Source organism: Notolepis coatsorum (assembly GCF_963971535.1).
Source record: "Notolepis coatsorum genome assembly, chromosome: 19".
NCBI classification, from domain to species: domain Eukaryota; kingdom Metazoa; phylum Chordata; class Actinopteri; order Aulopiformes; family Paralepididae; genus Notolepis; species Notolepis coatsorum.
The window spans coordinates 18014118-18031784 of NC_140183.1; the positions used below are offsets into that span (position 1 = coordinate 18014118).

General features: G+C 42.4%; 1 protein-coding gene across 1 annotated transcript; it reads right to left on the minus strand.

Moving 5' to 3' along the window:
* Nucleotides 1-515: 515 nt before the first annotated feature.
* LOC311246401 (uncharacterized protein) lies at nucleotides 516-17597 on the minus strand (the record flags this gene model as incomplete). Its single annotated transcript, XM_084336559.1, has 4 exons — nucleotides 516-550; nucleotides 1200-1829; nucleotides 3395-3511; nucleotides 17423-17597. The coding sequence occupies 4 exons, from the start codon at nucleotides 17595-17597 to the stop codon at nucleotides 516-518; spliced, it is 957 nt and encodes a 318-aa protein (XP_084192685.1).
* Nucleotides 17598-17667: the final 70 nt, after the last annotated feature.

The following is a 17667-nucleotide window of genomic DNA, read 5'->3' on the forward strand; positions in this document are numbered from 1 at the left end:
ACAGAATCTTTATATTTCCCTGAAACTTAAAAAAAAAAAAAGGTTGTTCAAAATGGTATAAAACGGAAATGAACCGATTAAAAAACAATCCGTTTCGACAATGTTGACTGCAAACAAGTCATTGATAAGCGACGGCCATATTATACACATAGCCATAATTTAAGATATAGTTTATGTGTTCGCAAATATGAGAGCTCCATCATTGAAGTGGGCGTTGGCACGCAACAGGGTTCCGGGGGAACCGCATGGCTGGCACGGAAAGTGTTAAGAACCCCCCACAGCCCAAATGGAATGATAACAAAATTTAAAAATTTCAGCCAATCAAAGTTGACTATACAAATCCTTAGTCGAGGTCAGCCCTAGTAAGTCACAGTATGCACACTAATTCAGACTAGACTACACCAAAACCTTGTAGTTGCAGCTTTTGACTTGAGTTATTGGTAATAGCAGCGCAGGTGACAGCAGGACAACCAACAGCTAACCTAATGCATCACAACCATCCCCCGTATGAAGCCTCACGTGTGTCTGCAGATGAACTTTTTGTCCAAATCTTTTGCCACAAAAAGAACAACCAAAGGGTTTCTCCCCGGTATGACATCTCATGTGTGTAGCCAATGACCCACTCTGACTAAATCGTTTGTTACAAACTGCACACGCAAAGGGCTTCTCTCCCGTGTGGCTTCTCATGTGTGCCGCCAGTGATCCACTCTGACTAAATTGTTTGTTGCAAACTGGGCAACCGAATGGTTTCTCCCCCGTATGACTCCTCGTATGTGTGACCAATGTCCCACTCTGACTGAATCGCTTGCCGCAAATTGTGCACCTGAAGGGTTTCTCCCCCGTGTGAACTCTCATGTGTATCTTCAGGTGTCCCTTCTGACCGAATGCTTCGTGACAAAACAAGCAAATGAAAGGTTTCTCCCCTGTGTGAATTCTCAAGTGTCTATTCAGAATTTCCTTGCGATCGAATATTTTCCCGCAATATAGACAACTAAAGGCTTCCTCTTGAGTATGAGTTCTCAGGTGTATTTCCAGAGCTGCAGTGGAGGTCAATCTTTCGCCGCAGACGTTACATGTCCTGAGAGCTTGAGCTTGGAGTTCCAAGGTCCCTGGAGGCTCCAAATGAAAACCAGTCGAATGCACTTCAACATGTCCCACGAAAGAACCCGCATCGGGAGATTTTCCAGACACATTCAAACCAGGCGTCGACGGGACGTGGTTGGATGACTTCTGCTCGCGGGATGACTCCGTAGATCTCTTGAACTCGCCACCGATAGGAAACCGCCGTAATTTGTCCTTCTGCGTCCTCTTAGGTCTCAGTGCGTTTGAACCGGACTTGGGCTCCCTAGTCTCTCTCCAGTCGTCGCTTTCGCAAGTCTCCGTCTCAGAGTAGTCCGAAGAGAGGAGGAGCTGGCCGTCGCCGGCAGCTTCAAAACCGCAACCCGGTTCCGAGTTACCGGCCGGTTCCGACGCTCCGCGGTCGTCTCCACCGGGTTCCGTTTTGGCCTGTTCGCTGGAGGCGCCGGGCAGAGGCATGGCCTCTCCGTTTTCCGCAATTTGAGTTTGATTGCGTCGCGAGCACTGAGGCTTCTCGTCCTCCTTCTCCCGCTTCACGGGGACAGGGGTGAACGTGAACTTCATGATGTCGGCCTCCTCAAGACCTTGGAGCTGCTCTCCCGCCTGACCGCTCCAGAGTTTCTCCGGTTTGTCCGGCTTGTCTTTCATCTCCGGGGGCCCTGGGGGGTCTGGGTCCTCCTGAGCCAGACAGGGGCTCCACTCCGGCTGCACGGGGGGAACCTCCTCCTCACAGGCGGCAAGCTGTGGCGTGTCTGGAAGAAACAAATGATAGAAATATAAATTTTTATCCAAGGCACTTTACACGCAGAGACTCTGGGATCTAATTCAGCTGTCAGCGGTACCTCCGGTTTGTTTAGTCGTCCTTACTAGAAGCACGGGCCCGATATTTCGGCCCCAGCCCTCGGCATTCAGGCAGGCGCTACCCCTAGCCCGACAAGTTAAGCAATTACTAAGCCCTAGCCCGACTAAAAGCCAGAGGCCAATATTACATTGTGATGACAGACGCATGTCACACACACACACACACACAAAATCCAAGAACAAACAAAAACATTCGCCAACCGGCTAAATCAAAGAACAAACAATAAATGAACCACTCCGGTCCGCTGTTCATTTGCGGGCGCTGTGGATGAAAATAATTGCATCATCCACCATTGATGGCTTCAGCGCTGTCTGTTCCCCTCTCCTCGAGCGTTCTCCCTGCGTTCAAAATGCTTCCAAAATGCAGCTTTCCCAGATGCATTGGGAACTTTTCAAAAGCTCTCCCTTTACTATTTTATCTGTTAGCTTATCCATCTTGACTCAGACACGAGGCTCTCACTCTCTGATCTGATGACAGCACTATGTTACGTTACGGCGCAAAAAAGAAAGTGAAAGTAAAATAAAAGTAAAATAAAAGCTGCCCGGCCGAGCCCGAATTATTTATTTAAAAACAAAGCCCTACCCAGCCCGAACCCGTCTGGTCGGGCAGGGATGCAGTCCACTAGTCCCTACTAACACAATTGGCAGTGTTCACGGGTGGGAAGCCGGTGGGATAAGAGTCCTGGACGTTGCAAACAGCGACTCCTACTGGTCGGTCGGGGTGCCTGTTCAGCAGGGAGGGGATATGGGGGAGATAATGTGAACCTCTGCACGCATTACGTTCCCCCAGTGAAACTCCTCGCTGTCAGGTGAAAAGAAGCGGCTGGCGACTCCACATGTATCGGAGGAGGCGTGTGGTAGTTCTACACCCTCCCCAAACCGACAGTGGAGACATGTGGTAGTCTACACCCTCCCCAGACCAACAGTGGAGACATGTGGTAGTCTACACCCTCCCCAGACCAACAGTGGAGACATGTGGTAGTCTACACCCTCCCCAGACCAACAGTGGAGACATGTGGTCGTCTACACCCTCCCCAGACCAACAGAGGAGACATGTGGTGTGGTAGTCTACACCCTCCCCAGACCAACAGAGGAGACATGTGGTGTGGTAGTCTACACCCTCCCCAGACCAACAGTGGAGACATGTGGTAGTCTACACCCTCCCCAGACCAACAGTGGAGACATGTGGTCGTCTACACCCTCCCCAGACCAACAGAGGAGACATGTGGTGTGGTAGTCTACACCCTCCCCAGACCAACAGAGGAGACATGTGGTGTGGTAGTCTACACCCTCCCCAGACCAACAGAGGAGACATGTGGTGTGGTAGTCTACACCCTCCCCAGACCGACAGTAGGGCAATGCGTGCAACGACCAGGAAGGGAATTGGCATAACAACTAAATTGGGGATGGGAGAAAATTATTATATAAATCTTTTTTTTTAACAATTGCCGGTAACCTTTTAGGTAACATGCCACAAAGGACTGGTCCCCTGGATCTTCCTGGCACAGACTGGGGCTCCACTCCTGCTGCTCAGGGGGAGCCGGCTCCTCACAGGCGGGGAGCTGCGGGGCGTCTGGAGGCAGAGGAGCACAAAACACATTGACATTTCCTGACGAAGGCATGCTGCCGAAACGCCTGGGTTTTTAACCCTTTCACTACCACTCTACCAAAAGGTGAACCCTTTCACTGCCACACTACAGAAGGATAACCCTTTCACTGCCACACTACAGAAGGTTAACCCTTTCACTGTAGTGTCTGTAGTGTGGTAGTGAAAGGGTTAATGATATGAATAAAGAACATTGTTGGTTTTATTTTAGAACATCTGCTGAACTCTTCTCCCTTACTGCTTGTTTCCAGTTCACGCACCTTGTTTGAAAGACGAAGTTGCGACAGATCTTTTGTTTCTCTTTCATTATAAATTAAACAAATCCCAGTCGCTATTGAGGCAACTGGCTGAAAACAAAAGCTGAAAAGATTATTCAACAACGATTCTCAAAAAAGTCGACAATAATATAATGTATAGAAAGTAGTGATGCACCGATGTGAAAATTGTGGCCGATACCGATAACCGATATTAATATTGCTGTTCTGGCCGATACCGATATTTACCGATGCCGATATTTACCGATGCCGATATCTCTGTATAGAAAACACTTTTTTATGATAATCAAATAAAGAGCTATTTTCCAAAAGGATTTTTTTTTTTACCTTTTAAACTTTTTTTCAGAAATGACATTTTGAAACTATTTAAGGCCAAAAGATGTAAAAAATTAAAATAAAAAAAAATATCAATTTTTTTTTTATATATCAGCCCATATCTGCCCTATCTTGATATCGGACCGATACCGATGTGTAAAAAACGGCCATATATATCGTGCATCACTAATAGAAAGTAAATTCCTTTGTTGATTTGCTGCTGTTACGGACGGTGTCCTTTTTTTTTTTTAAATTTTTTTTATTATTGCAAAACAAAACGTATTAAAAGTCAGTACTCAACACACAATGTATAATGAAACTTTCAGTAAAGGTGGTTAAAATATATGCAAGTACAGAAACAGGATAAAACAAAAATAGTCAATAATAACATTTTAACCGTATACCGTGTATATCCAGTGAAGTTACAATTATATAAATGTTAGTATATAATATACCCCTAATACCTATTTTCTAAAACCCTACACACATATGCTCCAGCTCAAATCCCCCCCTCCCGGACCCCCTCTTGGATAGTACCTCCATTATCCCTCACTCCTAACCAGACATCACCATTATAGGCTAGCTTTTATTCTCTCCACCACTTCTAACCACATTAACATTTTGGATTCATTGAGCCCCAGAATTCTTGCTGTTGATATTTCTTGATATATCACATCAAGATATGTAAGAAACCACACTTTCCGGCACATTTTTTCTGGTTGAAACCAACGTGATGCAATCAGTTTTTTAGCTACTGTGATACCCGATAAAACCAATCTTTTTAGTTGTGGGTTCACTGCAAACTCAAAAACATCATTCAATAGCAATACCGCGGGGTGTACAGGTATATTCCAAAATACGAGTATTGATAATTGTTGGGACACATCTTTCCAGAATGCCTTAACTGGTGGGCAGTCCCAATACATGTGCATAAATGTTCCTTCGTCCCCATTTGTACATTGGGAGCATTTGGAGTCTTGTATAAGCCCCATTTTGCACAGCCTTATAGGAGTCAAGTATGTCCTGTGAATATAGTTCAGATTGATTTGTTGATGATCCGGGTTCCTTGATGTAAGTCGGACATTTGCCCAGGCTCCTTGCCAATCAAAGTCATTTTCCAGGTCTGGTATATCCCTCCTCCAGACATTGTCTAGTTGAAGGGTTTCGTACGAGGACGTTAGTAATTGATAATAAAAACCTGATACAAAACCTCCCAATGTATCTCTTTCATAGAAAAATTTGTGGTATCTGTGGTGTTCAATTGGTATGTGTAATGGAACACCGTGAGATCTCATACAAAGTCGTAACTGTATGTAAAAAAGCCATGTGGACTCGGTGAGGTTAAACTTTATGCATATTTCGACATAACTACAGAGGCCCTTGTTATTAAAAATATCCCCTAATGAGTGTATGCCTCTTTCTTCCCATACAGGGAATCTTATAGGTCGTTTTCCCATTAAGAGAGCATTGTTATTGAATATGGGAGTGTGATTATGCCATACTTGATGGTTAGGAAATTTCCTTTGTGTTTCCCGCCATGTCCTGATTGCATGGGTTATTATTGGGCCAAATTCTCGCTCACAATGCTTGATTGAAAGTTTAGTGTATGCTATGTCTTTCAATCTCTGTGGGGCTACTATGTTTTCTTCTAATTTTCTCCAAGATACCAAAGCCTCGGGGTCAAACCATATCTTCTTCAATGGTCTTAATGTGAAGGCATTAAAATATTGTAAAAAATCTGGGACTGCCATGCCACCGTCTGCTTTACTTCTCTGTGCGGTGGATCTTTTTATGCGAGGTGGTTTGTTATTCCAAATAAATTTGTATGTGGAGGTTTGTAATCTTTTCCAGTAGCCCTCTGGAGGAGGTAACGGAAGCATTGAGCTGAAGAAATTGATTCTTGGTAATACATCCATCTTAACTATTGATACCCTTGCCTGTACTGAGTTTTTAAGTTTTGCCCACCTGTCCAGGTCGTCCTTGATTTTGTTCTGTATTTTTGTGTAATTGTGCTTCACCGTTTGTCTTATGGTGGGAAATATTTCCACACCCAAGCATCTGAAATGTTTGACCATGGGTATCGCACCTGGGAGGGTTGTCTCTTTTTTTGCACTGGTGTTAAGAGGAAGAAAAGCCGACTTAGGCCAATTTATTTTAAATCCCGATAAATCACCAAAGTTCTCTATCAACTTGAGTATAAGCGGCAATGTGTTGTTGGGGTTTTGCATGAACAATATTACGTCGTCCGCATATAAACTAATTTTATGATGTGTGCCCTTGATTACTATTGGTTCTATGTGTTGGGATTGTCTTATAAATTGTGCTAAAGGTTCTAATGATAGATTGAATAGTCCGGGACTAAGAGGGCAACCTTGTCTGGCTGAGCGCGATACCGGAAAGATATCGGAGATGAATGTGCCTGTTGTAATCCTGGCCGATGGGTCCTTGTATAGTACTTTAATCATATCAATGAAACCTTTTCCTAACCCCATCCTTTCCAATACTGCCCATAGAAACGACCATTCCAACCTGTCAAATGCTTTCATAGCATCCAGGGATAGTATCGCCTTAGGTGTGATGTCCTCTTTGTCTGTATCTAGTACGTGCAGTATTCGCCTTATGTTATCATTGATCAGGCGACCTTTTATGAAGCCTGTTTGGTCCATATGAACTAAAGACGTCATATGCTTTTGCAATCTGATGGCTAATATCTTAGAGTACAGTTTGACATCGGTTCCGAGGAGGCTTAAAGGACGGTAACTACCGCATTCAGTGGGGTCTTTGTCTTTTTTGTGAAGAACTGAAATGAGTGCGGTATTTTGGTGTTCAATGAAGTTTCCCTCTTTGACTGAGTATAAGATCATATTTAGTAATAAGGGTCCAAATATGTCCCAGCAAGAAATGTACATTTCTGATGGGATACCGTCAATTCCCGGAGCTTTGCCGTTTTTCATTCCGGATATGGCCTTCTTGAGTTCTTCTAATGTGATCGGTACTTCTAACTGTTTAGCGTCTTCATCCGTAAGTTTAGGGAGAGTAATTTGATTAAGATATGTGTCTAATTTGTCTTGATCAAAGGTCGTTTCTGAGTTATATAAATCGGAGTAGAATTCTTTGAATGTATCGTTTATTATTTTGGGTTCTGTTACTAGAGCTTGTTGTTTCCTAATGGCAGTTATATCTGCAAATTTTGCATTAATTCTTAGTCGCATGGCTAATAGGTGACTAGGTTTAGAACCTTGGAAGTACTGCTGTTGTCTAGTGCTGCGTATTTGCAATTCCGATTTTTGTCTGTACATTGCTTTGATCTCTGTCTTTAGAATGTTAACTTGGTTATCTAGTCTAGTAGAGTTGTTGTATTTTAAAGAATTAAAAAGCGTTGAGTAAAGCGTTTCCATTTCAGACAGTTTTGTGTTTTGATTTTTGCGCAATATGGAGGTAAATCTATCCGAGAAATCCTTGATCATATTCTTTACCGACATCCATAATATTCTGGGATCTTGCACCGAGTTAGCATTATCTTGTAGGAATACTGTGAGAGCTTCTTTAATTTGTGTAATGAATTCCTTGTTGTTAAGCAGCATCGAATTAAAACGCCATCTTGGGGCCCGGGTAGATAGTGTACCAAATGTTGCTTTCAGGATTAAGTAGCAGTGATCTGATAGCGCATTGGGTGTCATTTCCACTTCGTATTTATCAAATATTCTCGGGGATGCAAAGACGTAATCAATTCTGGATAGTGTGTTGTGTCTCGCCGAACGACAGGAGTACTTGCGGGTCATGGGGTTAAGTGAACGCCATAAATCAGTTACTCCTGTTGATTTCGACCAATCTTTTAATGCTTTAGATGAATTCTTTTGTTCGCTGGAGAAGGAAAGGTAAGTTTTGTCCATCCTTGGGTTCCAAATGGCATTAAAATCCGCACCTATTATATATGAGTACTCGGGATGGTTTAACATTTCTCCTGTTAGTGAAGTGAAGAAACCCACTTCGTACAAATTCGGGGCATATACCGCTGCCAATGCAATTTTCCTGTTATTGTGTATAATCCTAGCTATAGTTATGCGCCCCTCAGCATCCGACCATACCCCTTTCAATTCGATATTTAATTTGCGTCTGACGACTATGGCTACCCCTCTAGTTCTCGTAGCAAAAGAAGAGTGACCAATATTATGGTATATGTTATCCGCTAACGTATTTATGTCTCCCTCTAAAATGTGCGTTTCGCTTAATAGTGCCACGTCCACATGTTCTTTTTTCATCAGTGTAAGCACGCTTTTGCGCTTGTGTTGTTTGTTTATCCCACCGGTGTTCCATACCATTATATTCAAACTAGCCATAGTCTATGCATGTTTTCGTGTAGTTTTTGGTAATGTTTCTGGAGTATGAAGCTACAATAGATGCACATCCAATTAATGAGGTCCCGTTGAGAGCTGAGCTTAAAAACATATATATATACAAATAAAAATCCCCTATTTTCCCCTCTCCCAGAAAGTCGAACATGCCTGTGTTCCAAGAACACATCCTCCGCGATTGACTTTCTCCCATGGTCCACCGGATTGCCCAACCTGAGCATTGTAATCCTAATTTTCCTATGCTCATTGCCATAGGATCTAACATTTCCATTCTATTGCAATAGAATGTCGCTTTTGGTCTTGCACCTTCCCTTACTGTAATGAAGTATTGTGATAAATAACCTAAAGATAAAAATAAAAAATAAAATAAAAAGAGAATAAACCTTTATCGACATATTCCTTTGAACCCTCCACCAACGTGTGGGGGAAAAAAAAAAGGAAAAGATTGTAGATCAATATTGACACCTTAATGTGAAGAACATTGGAAAAGAATAATGTAAGTTACAATATATTTAAAAAATATATAGTAATATTGACACCTTAATGTGAAGAACATTGGAAAAGAACAATGTAAGTTAAATTATATTTAAAAAATATAGAGTAATGAGAAGAAAAAATTTAATAAAATAAAAATCAATGGAAAGATATAGATAAGGAATAAGAGATAAATAATTATCAACGTGGAGAAGCCACTAGAACCGATTTAACTGATTAGATAAGATAGAAAAGCAGCGCCTTTTAGCGCTTCAATGTGCCTTTAATGGAGTGATTACTTAAATTGTTAGAATAACCTTGCTGTGCTCATACGTTTATGTGTGGATAATTTTTAAGTATTATTAAGGGTTGATTGCACTTCATTTAATTTATTATCTGCTATGTGTATGCACACCGAATGTTATTGTTAGAGTTGTATGCTTCGTTGTCATGGTGCCTTATATTCTAGAAGGTTGTAGAATATACTAGTGCCTAGACTATTTTACATTCCAGAATGATCTAAGAGACCCAGGGCATTTGAGCGATAAACCCAGAATATTCCAGATAGATCTTTTTGCATTGATATTTATTTGTCCCCTCAGAGACCAGAGACTGAAATTATAATGTATTATGAATCGTATTATACACAGTACACTTTGTTATAGACGACTTGCATATCGTTTGCTACTTTGATGAACACAACAATGTCATTCCAACACTGGTGGAATGACCTCATTGATGAACACAATAAAGTCATTCCAACACTGGTATATATTTAGAGAGAGGCTTAACTGATTCCGGCATTTTCGTCATGCTTTGGGTTATTTGCTGCATTTTGCTTCAGGAAATCCTCAGCATCAAAGGGTGTAAATGGACCTGACCTGCGGCCGTTATTGTCCAAGAATGATAACAGCGCCGGATATGCTAGCCTTGGCTTGTGGCCGGCTATGTACAGCTTTTGCATCACATCTTTGTATGGTTGACGTCGGATGATGGCCTCTCTGCTCAAATCTTCGTAGATAAATATTGGTTTATCACCATACTTCAGCTTCCCACGTTGGTTGCGCGCATATTTGATGATTTCATCCCTTGTTGTAGTTTTCCGCAGAGTGACAATGATGACTCTCGGCCCGTTGATATTTTGCCCCTGGGAACCAATTCTGTAAACTTGTTCCACTTCTGGCACTTTGTTTGGATCGGAGTTTTCCAAAATCGTTGATAACTCTTTTGGAAAGTTGATGTCATCGCAGTTCACTGATTCATCAAGCCCCACAATGCGGATGTTATTCCGCCTGTGGTAACGATGGGTTTCTAGTTGCCTCTCCATCACTTCGTTTTTAAGCAATTTTATTTCCCTCCGGTATTCATCTTTCACTTTTTCCATCTCTTCTCCCATCTCTGTCATGATACCTTCGTTCGCCTTGACTGCTTTTGTGTTTTCTGTCACCGAAATCTCCACTGTCGTGATTCGCTTTGACTGTGCATCGATCGCTTTCTTGACTTCTTCTAATTTCTCATCGATGCAATCGAATTTAGCCTCGATGCGATCGAATTTAGCCTCGACGTTTGCCTCGAGCGCCTTGATGTGTGTAATCTGCAGGTTAGACTGTTCTACCATCTGTTCTTTCATCAGGTTAGACTGTTCTAACTGTTCTTTCATCAGGTTAGACTGTTCTACCATCAGGTTAGACAGTGTGTTGAAATCGGGTGGATTTCTGCTTTCTTCAGTTGACGGCATATGGTAGATGCAGTGACGTTGGAATCCATAAATCTGGCTGCTCTCCCTTTCACGGAGCTTGAATCTGTACCTTCTTTTATGTTGGTCTCTATTGACTCTCTTTCGGGGACCGTAATCGATGATCCCGGTAAGTTGTCCTCTTCCTTCTCCTCCTCGGAGCTTGTCGCCGTCGGCTCAGAACCAGCGACGGTTAGGACGCGTCTTTCTCGTTTTTTTACGTCCTGCGCCGTTGAAGTTGCCGTAGTTATTTTCTCTGCCTTCTTTCCACCTTTAACCATATTGTCTTTTGATATGGTTAGTAGAGGGTCTTAACAATACATACGATGTGGTCTATTCTCTTTCTTTACTGTCCAAATAATGTTTTTAAACGAAATTAGCGTTAGTGGGAGCGGAGCAATTGCAAAATGTGTGTGCTACATGTTGTAGCGTAACCGGAATAAGGACGGTGTCCTTATGTATATGTATAGAGGGAGTAATGTATAATATCTGTTGTGTGTATATATAGGCATGTTTTTGTTTGTTGTCTTGTCTCCCTCTTGTGGACACATCCCCATTATCAGGTGTCTCAGTTCCAGCAGCAGCAATCACCATCTCACTCCAGCAACAGCTGAGGCTTGTCAGCAATCAACCTTCTCTCTCTCTACACCATTGTGTGCAGTGTTAAGTTAGCTCCCTGGTTCATTGGTTGTGGTAACTATTCTGTGTCTTTGTGGGAGAGCTGGTACTTTGTAGAGCTGGTGAAGGCTCTGGCACTTTGTGCTGTTAAGTTAGTTTAGGAGACATCTTTTGTGTTCAGCCTTATTGTAGAACTGTGTCTTTTGGAGTATTATTGTAATTGTACAGCTGTGTGCTTTTGAGTAGGACCTTTGGTGAATAGTTCTTTATTGGAATCCTTGTGTCTTTTGGTGTTTGTAGTATATTTCTGTATTAATCCCTTGTATATTTGTTCCCTGGTCACCCAACCTATGGTGATTCCTTTTTCCTTGTGTATTAATCTTTTGTTTTCTCACACAGGGACATTGAGGACAGGAAGATACCCTGGGGTCTACATTTTGCACCACGTAGGTGACCTGATGTTAAAGACACCAGCTTTAGAGTGAGCACCACCGCCTGTACTTTTGGGCGCCAGCGCCTGTAGAGGGGGGGGGGGTCATTTCCTTTTGGTATTTCATTTGGTGCCACTAGGTAGTCCTCCTTGCTCTCTGTGTTGCTGAGTTTTTTTGTGTTTGTAAAAATAAATACTATTATTTTGCAAATTGTTTCCTTGGTTTTGTGTCACTGCACCCTCACCTACCCTGTCTGTGGCCTTGTGTTGTGTCTCGTTACTGGGGGACGTAACACTGCTTATATTTTGAAAAGGCTCTATTCTTCAGAGGAATGTCTCTTTCAAACCGAGGAGGGTATAAACGTGCAGCATCTAAAAGGAGAATGGCTGGCGCTTCTAAACACAGAACCAGATCTTTGAAAAACCTGTATAATAATAATGTGTAATGTGCAACAAGTTCAACGGTATGTGTATTCGTCTTTGCGACTTCGTGGTACGGACGTCACGGTTCGCTGCGTCCAGCCTCACAAACTTTAGAATACATCTAGTTTTGTTGTTATTCTGGTCATAGTGCAATGTGCCTATATCACCACAAGATGGTGCTAAATGATCATAATAAACATCTGCAAGTGCGACCCTGGTCAGGAGGTGAAGAGTCAGAGTGGAGGTCGATCTACATATACGCGACAGATAAACATAGCAGCCGTGGCAATGATCAATCGTTTTATACTAACGTTATAGTTCAAAATGGCAGACGGTCGAAGTTATCTTTGCATCTGTTATTATGCTACATGCAACAATGTGCAAAAATGCTAAAATGATTCTAAATTACATTTGGACTTAAGCTGAAATGACAAGTGGAATAGCCATGGTCTTAGAATCAGCAAGAAGAACAACAGAACATGTGGATTTATTTTTATTACCAACTTTCTTGGCAAGTTGGATCGTATATGTGTCACGGTCAGGTAAGCACTAGGGGAGAAGACCTTTAACACATTAAGTGCCACGGATGCGTTTTGTCGTTAGTTCATGCCGACCTTTGAGTGCCCCCGACGCTATATAGCGTTTGTTTGTAGTTTTATTTTAATTTATTGGCGATTTTAATTCATATTTCATCAATCGAGCCTCGGGTTAGTGCTGCAGAGTCTCTCTGAGCTCAATTGGGAAGATACCGCCCCCTATCGTCTCTCCCTGTGGTACTGCACCCCATTACTTTACACTGATGCAGGGGGGGTGGCCAGTTTCCTCATTTTACTTTTCCGTCAAGGCCAACTGAAGAGACCAAGTGATCGCCGGCCCGGAAAACACGTGGATTATGTATTTACAGGACCCAACACTAATCAATAAGCGTGATCGATATTTGGAATGGCGATCAGGAATTGGAATAATCTTTTTGGATAACATCTGATCTCAGGTAAGGAATTTATTTGACCAGTCTTAGGATAATCAGAGCTGTTTTCACAGAGATATCATCGTTTGCCCTATGCGTGTGTGTGGTTGTGATCGCTGATGAGGAAATGAGAGAATCGATTTTTCAGGCCGCCTCTATAGCGTGCATAAGTACACATATACTATCGATAATCTAGCGTTTATTTGAAAACTATTCATAAATAGGCAAAAAAATGACAATTTTTGTGTATGCTAGAATATTCCAGTAAATGCCTTTTTATCACGGAATCTATATATTTTCCTGAAAAACGAGGGCTTTTCAAAATGCTATAAAACAAAAATGAACCGATTAAAAAACAATCCGTTTCGACAATGTTGACTGCAAACAAGTCATTGATAAACGACAGGCAGATTAGACACATAGCCATAATTTAAGAGAGATTATGCGTTCACAACGCTATCATTGAAGTGGGTCCTGGGCTGGCATTTAACCATGTTTCCCATGTTAATGGCTGGCACTCAAACTGTTAACAATCGGCTGAATATTGCAACTTTGTGTCATCAGTGCGACCAAGGCAGTGTCGTAACAAAGCCAACAAAGTAATTACATTACATTATGTTGCGCCTAATTGGTGAGCATTTGTTTTCTGGCCTATTGTATTTTCACCTAACCTCGTCCTATGTGGTTGAGCACAATAGAGGTTGGGTGGCTCAGGAGGTAGAGCGGTCGTCTGGTAATCGGAAAGGTTCCCGGTTTGATTCCCTCTAAAATCAGAAATAGCCTATTCTGACAAAAGACAATGTTTAGCCTAATTTAATACTGATTACACTTGCTTGGTAATCCCATTGTTTTGATTAATTCGTCCATTTTCCGGTTGATTCATAAATTAATCAAACCTTTGGGATATATTGGGTTTTCATCTCAGATTGAGCTCCCCAAGACTCCTGGCTCCCAAGCAATGCCACGTGTGGTGCATGAATGGGTCTTTATTACATGGTGTGTGTGATTCACAGCAGTAAAATAGATATAAAGACATAGGCATAAAATGAACATACGATTGACAGTAATGAAGGTGAACTGGTAGAGTAGCAACACAGAGAGTAAGAAAATGGTAAAAGCAATAAAGGTAATAACAACACGTCTGGTTAATGAATTAACAGAATAGCATTACACCTGTGGAACAGATTAGCCACTTCTTCACACCCAGGCCTGGTGTGGAATAATGACATTAGCTACCTGGCATAAAATAGATGTAAATGATTGTCTAGAATAATTTAGATACGGAGTTAGCAAACATATTGACTATTGGTTACAATTCACCACAATGCTGCTCAACACACCAGAGAGATAACATTGATGTGGTCAGACAGGAAGGGTACTGGTCATTTAGCAACAGACTCTGCTGCCACCATGTGTCATCTTTGTGCATAGCACAGTGGAAGGAGTACTGAGAACCACAAACCAAACCAATGTCACTCACAAAAAGATTTCTGGGCAAAACCACTTGCATTTGTCTAATTAAAGTGACAGCTTGGTCCTACTGGCTCTATAATATAAGGTTCTCATTGAAAGGACGTTTAGCGCCCAATGCCCGCCCATGCACAAACGCTGATACTTGCAGAGGACTGATGTCAGCCTGAGCTACAGCAAACCCCCCTATTTCTTTGTTTTCTTTCATTCTTAAATTCGTTACTTACTACTGTGTAGTACTACAGAATTATTTATACATTCATCATTCTTCCGTGCTTAATATTATTTACTCTTTATGTTTTGAAGGTGTAGGGGAGTAGGGCGACAGTGGCTCAGGAGGTAGAGCGGTCATCTGGTAATCAGAAGGTTCCCGGTTGCGTGTAGTCTTTTACCAACAAACTTGCAGTTCCGCGTTCGGGTTCTGCGATCCGATTGGCCACTGACGTACGCTCTCTCTACACCCAAACAGCGCGTTACGCTAGTTCTGCCTCTAACAGCCTGCACTGCAGCCTGCTAGCATTATCCAATTCATATCAATCGAAATAACGTATTGTTTTCATCTCTCTATATTAACGTGATTCCATCAACACAACATAAATGTTCAAAACATGACCTCATTATTGCACGATCTTGCAGTGATTTGAAGCTTATCTCTGTTTACGTTGGGTGGACGAGCAGTGAGTTTTAATATCTTGATTATTCGGGTAGCTATAATCCGCCTAAGGTCAGCAGGCGGTCATTGCTGCATACAGAGTGTAGCCATGTGTGCTTTCGAGCTGTTTCTACTGTATCTAGGTTTGAGCAGCTGACACCATTAATTCAATATCGAGCTCTTGTGGAGTGGAGTTCCATAAGAACGGCAGCTACATCAGACGACAGACGACTGGTGTTGAAACATGCCAGTTATTAGGCTACCTTCTAAGTAACGCCGGAGTGAGCACGGCATAAGAATAGCCTACCAGTAGCCTAAAAACCGCATGAGCATTCTATTTGTAGGTAATATGCTCTTTAGATCACAGGCTGGTCATGCATAATCTCGCCCACTAGACTATTCTCCCGAATTGACTAGGTCATGCAAGTCAATCAATAGATTACACTTTCTGTAGGCCTAACACTCACCTACTCATTCTGTTGTGACACAACATGACATGTTAGGGTTGTCACCTTCCGTGATCATGTTTGAACCAATGTGTAAAAAATCTGTTTTAGATTAGGCTGTAAAAATCTGTTCGATAGGCTATATTTAGTCTAGTTTATTAGACATAAAGCATTTAAAAATACTTTGATGAGTCTACATCAATAGCATTAACCATACATTGTCAAGGTTGACAGAATAAAGTCTTACCGCGGAGTTGGGGGGCAGAACTAGCGTAGGGAACTTACCGCCGCGGAGTAGCTAAGGGTCAGTGAATACCAAAGTTAGTCAAACTTTGCATAATAGTTTATAGATAGACATATTAGCATAGTAGGTAGTAGTATAGGCATGTCATTTTTTTTTTTTTTATATATATTTATTGGAAATGTGTGTTTTTAGTTGACAGTGGAAATCGGCGGTTTCAGCTGTCTTGACTGGTGGGAAGTTAATTCCACCACTGTGGAGCGAGGACAGAGAATAGCCTGCTTTGTTTCAACGATGCCCCAGGAGCCCAAAGAGGAGTGAGTCTCACAGGCGGCCGGAAGATGCAGAGTGTAGGTATCAGAACGCAGCTGATCAGAGCAACTGCTATATCGACCACTGCTCTTCCGCGTTACATTGAGCTCATGGGAGAGAGAGCGGGGGGAGAAAATGAATGAATGTGGATGAGAGCGTTGACAGTCTCCTGAACATGGAGAGACCAATCCCAAGTCGATCAGCACTTTCTCTGCCGAGCTATAATCACTTTTTCTCACCTACTCCCAAAATCCACATGCGCAGATTGATGAACCTAGATCTCTGGACAATCCAGAGAGACTCCGTGGGCAATCTGCGCATGCAGAGTTGAGAAGTAGGTGGGAAAAAGTGACTATAGCTCGGTCGAGAAAGTGCAGATCGACTTGGGATTGGTCTCTCCGTGTTCAGGAGACTCAGGCGTACAAGTCTATTGGATCATGTCTCCAGCACCCCCACAGCCATAGCTACAACCACTTAATGTCAAGGCTCTCATCCACATTCATTCATCTTCTCCCCCCACTCTCCCCCCCATGATTACAGAATACCGGAAGTGTTGCGGTGGTCTATGCATGCCTTGGACACCATAGGTGAGCCAGACAGAATGGTGTAGCTTTGGCATAGTGTCCGGACCAAATTATTAAAATACTATCACCAAAGTCACATTTGGGGCTTGGCTCTACGCCCCTTGCAGGAAGGTGCCAAACCCCAATAGTAGATAGTATTTTAATACATGTGTTTTGTGGGGGTGACCCTGCACCATATTTGTGATTAACAGACGTTTTCACGTGTTTCGCACCGCTGTGATTATTGGGAAAAGTGCAGATAAACATGGCCAAAACTTTAACAGGAATTTTATTCGATATGACGAATGACAAAAGCTGACCCCAAGTTGCAGCAATTAATTATTGGTATTTGTAAACACAGAGCGGGGCAAATTTGAAAGCCACGGGGGTGAATCCCTCTTAGGAATTGTATGTATACATGCAATGTATGGAACATCAGCCATTCTAGTGCTAACTACGCCCCTGCTCGTGTGCTGCTAACTGAACTCGGATGCATCGTGTCCTCAACGCTAACCACATTACACAACTCTACTCGAGTCTGATAATTGTCGAATGATCCTAAAACGTTCCGTAAAATACAATCTAACTGCAAAGTATTTCACCTGATCTGCGCGGCTTCGTCTCGGGTTCGAAAACAACAACACCCAACATCTTACGCAGGCGGCCGATTTCCTCTTCATATTGTATCACTGTTCTTTCAAAGACCCACAGTATCTCCTCGGCAGCTGCGGTTAGTCGCTCGTTGACCACTGTTTTCAGCATTTGTATTTTGGCCATGTTGAAGGAAGAGTAGAACCGTTCTTCTTATTCGGTAGCTTTGCTGAAATTCAAATCACCGATCATCTGA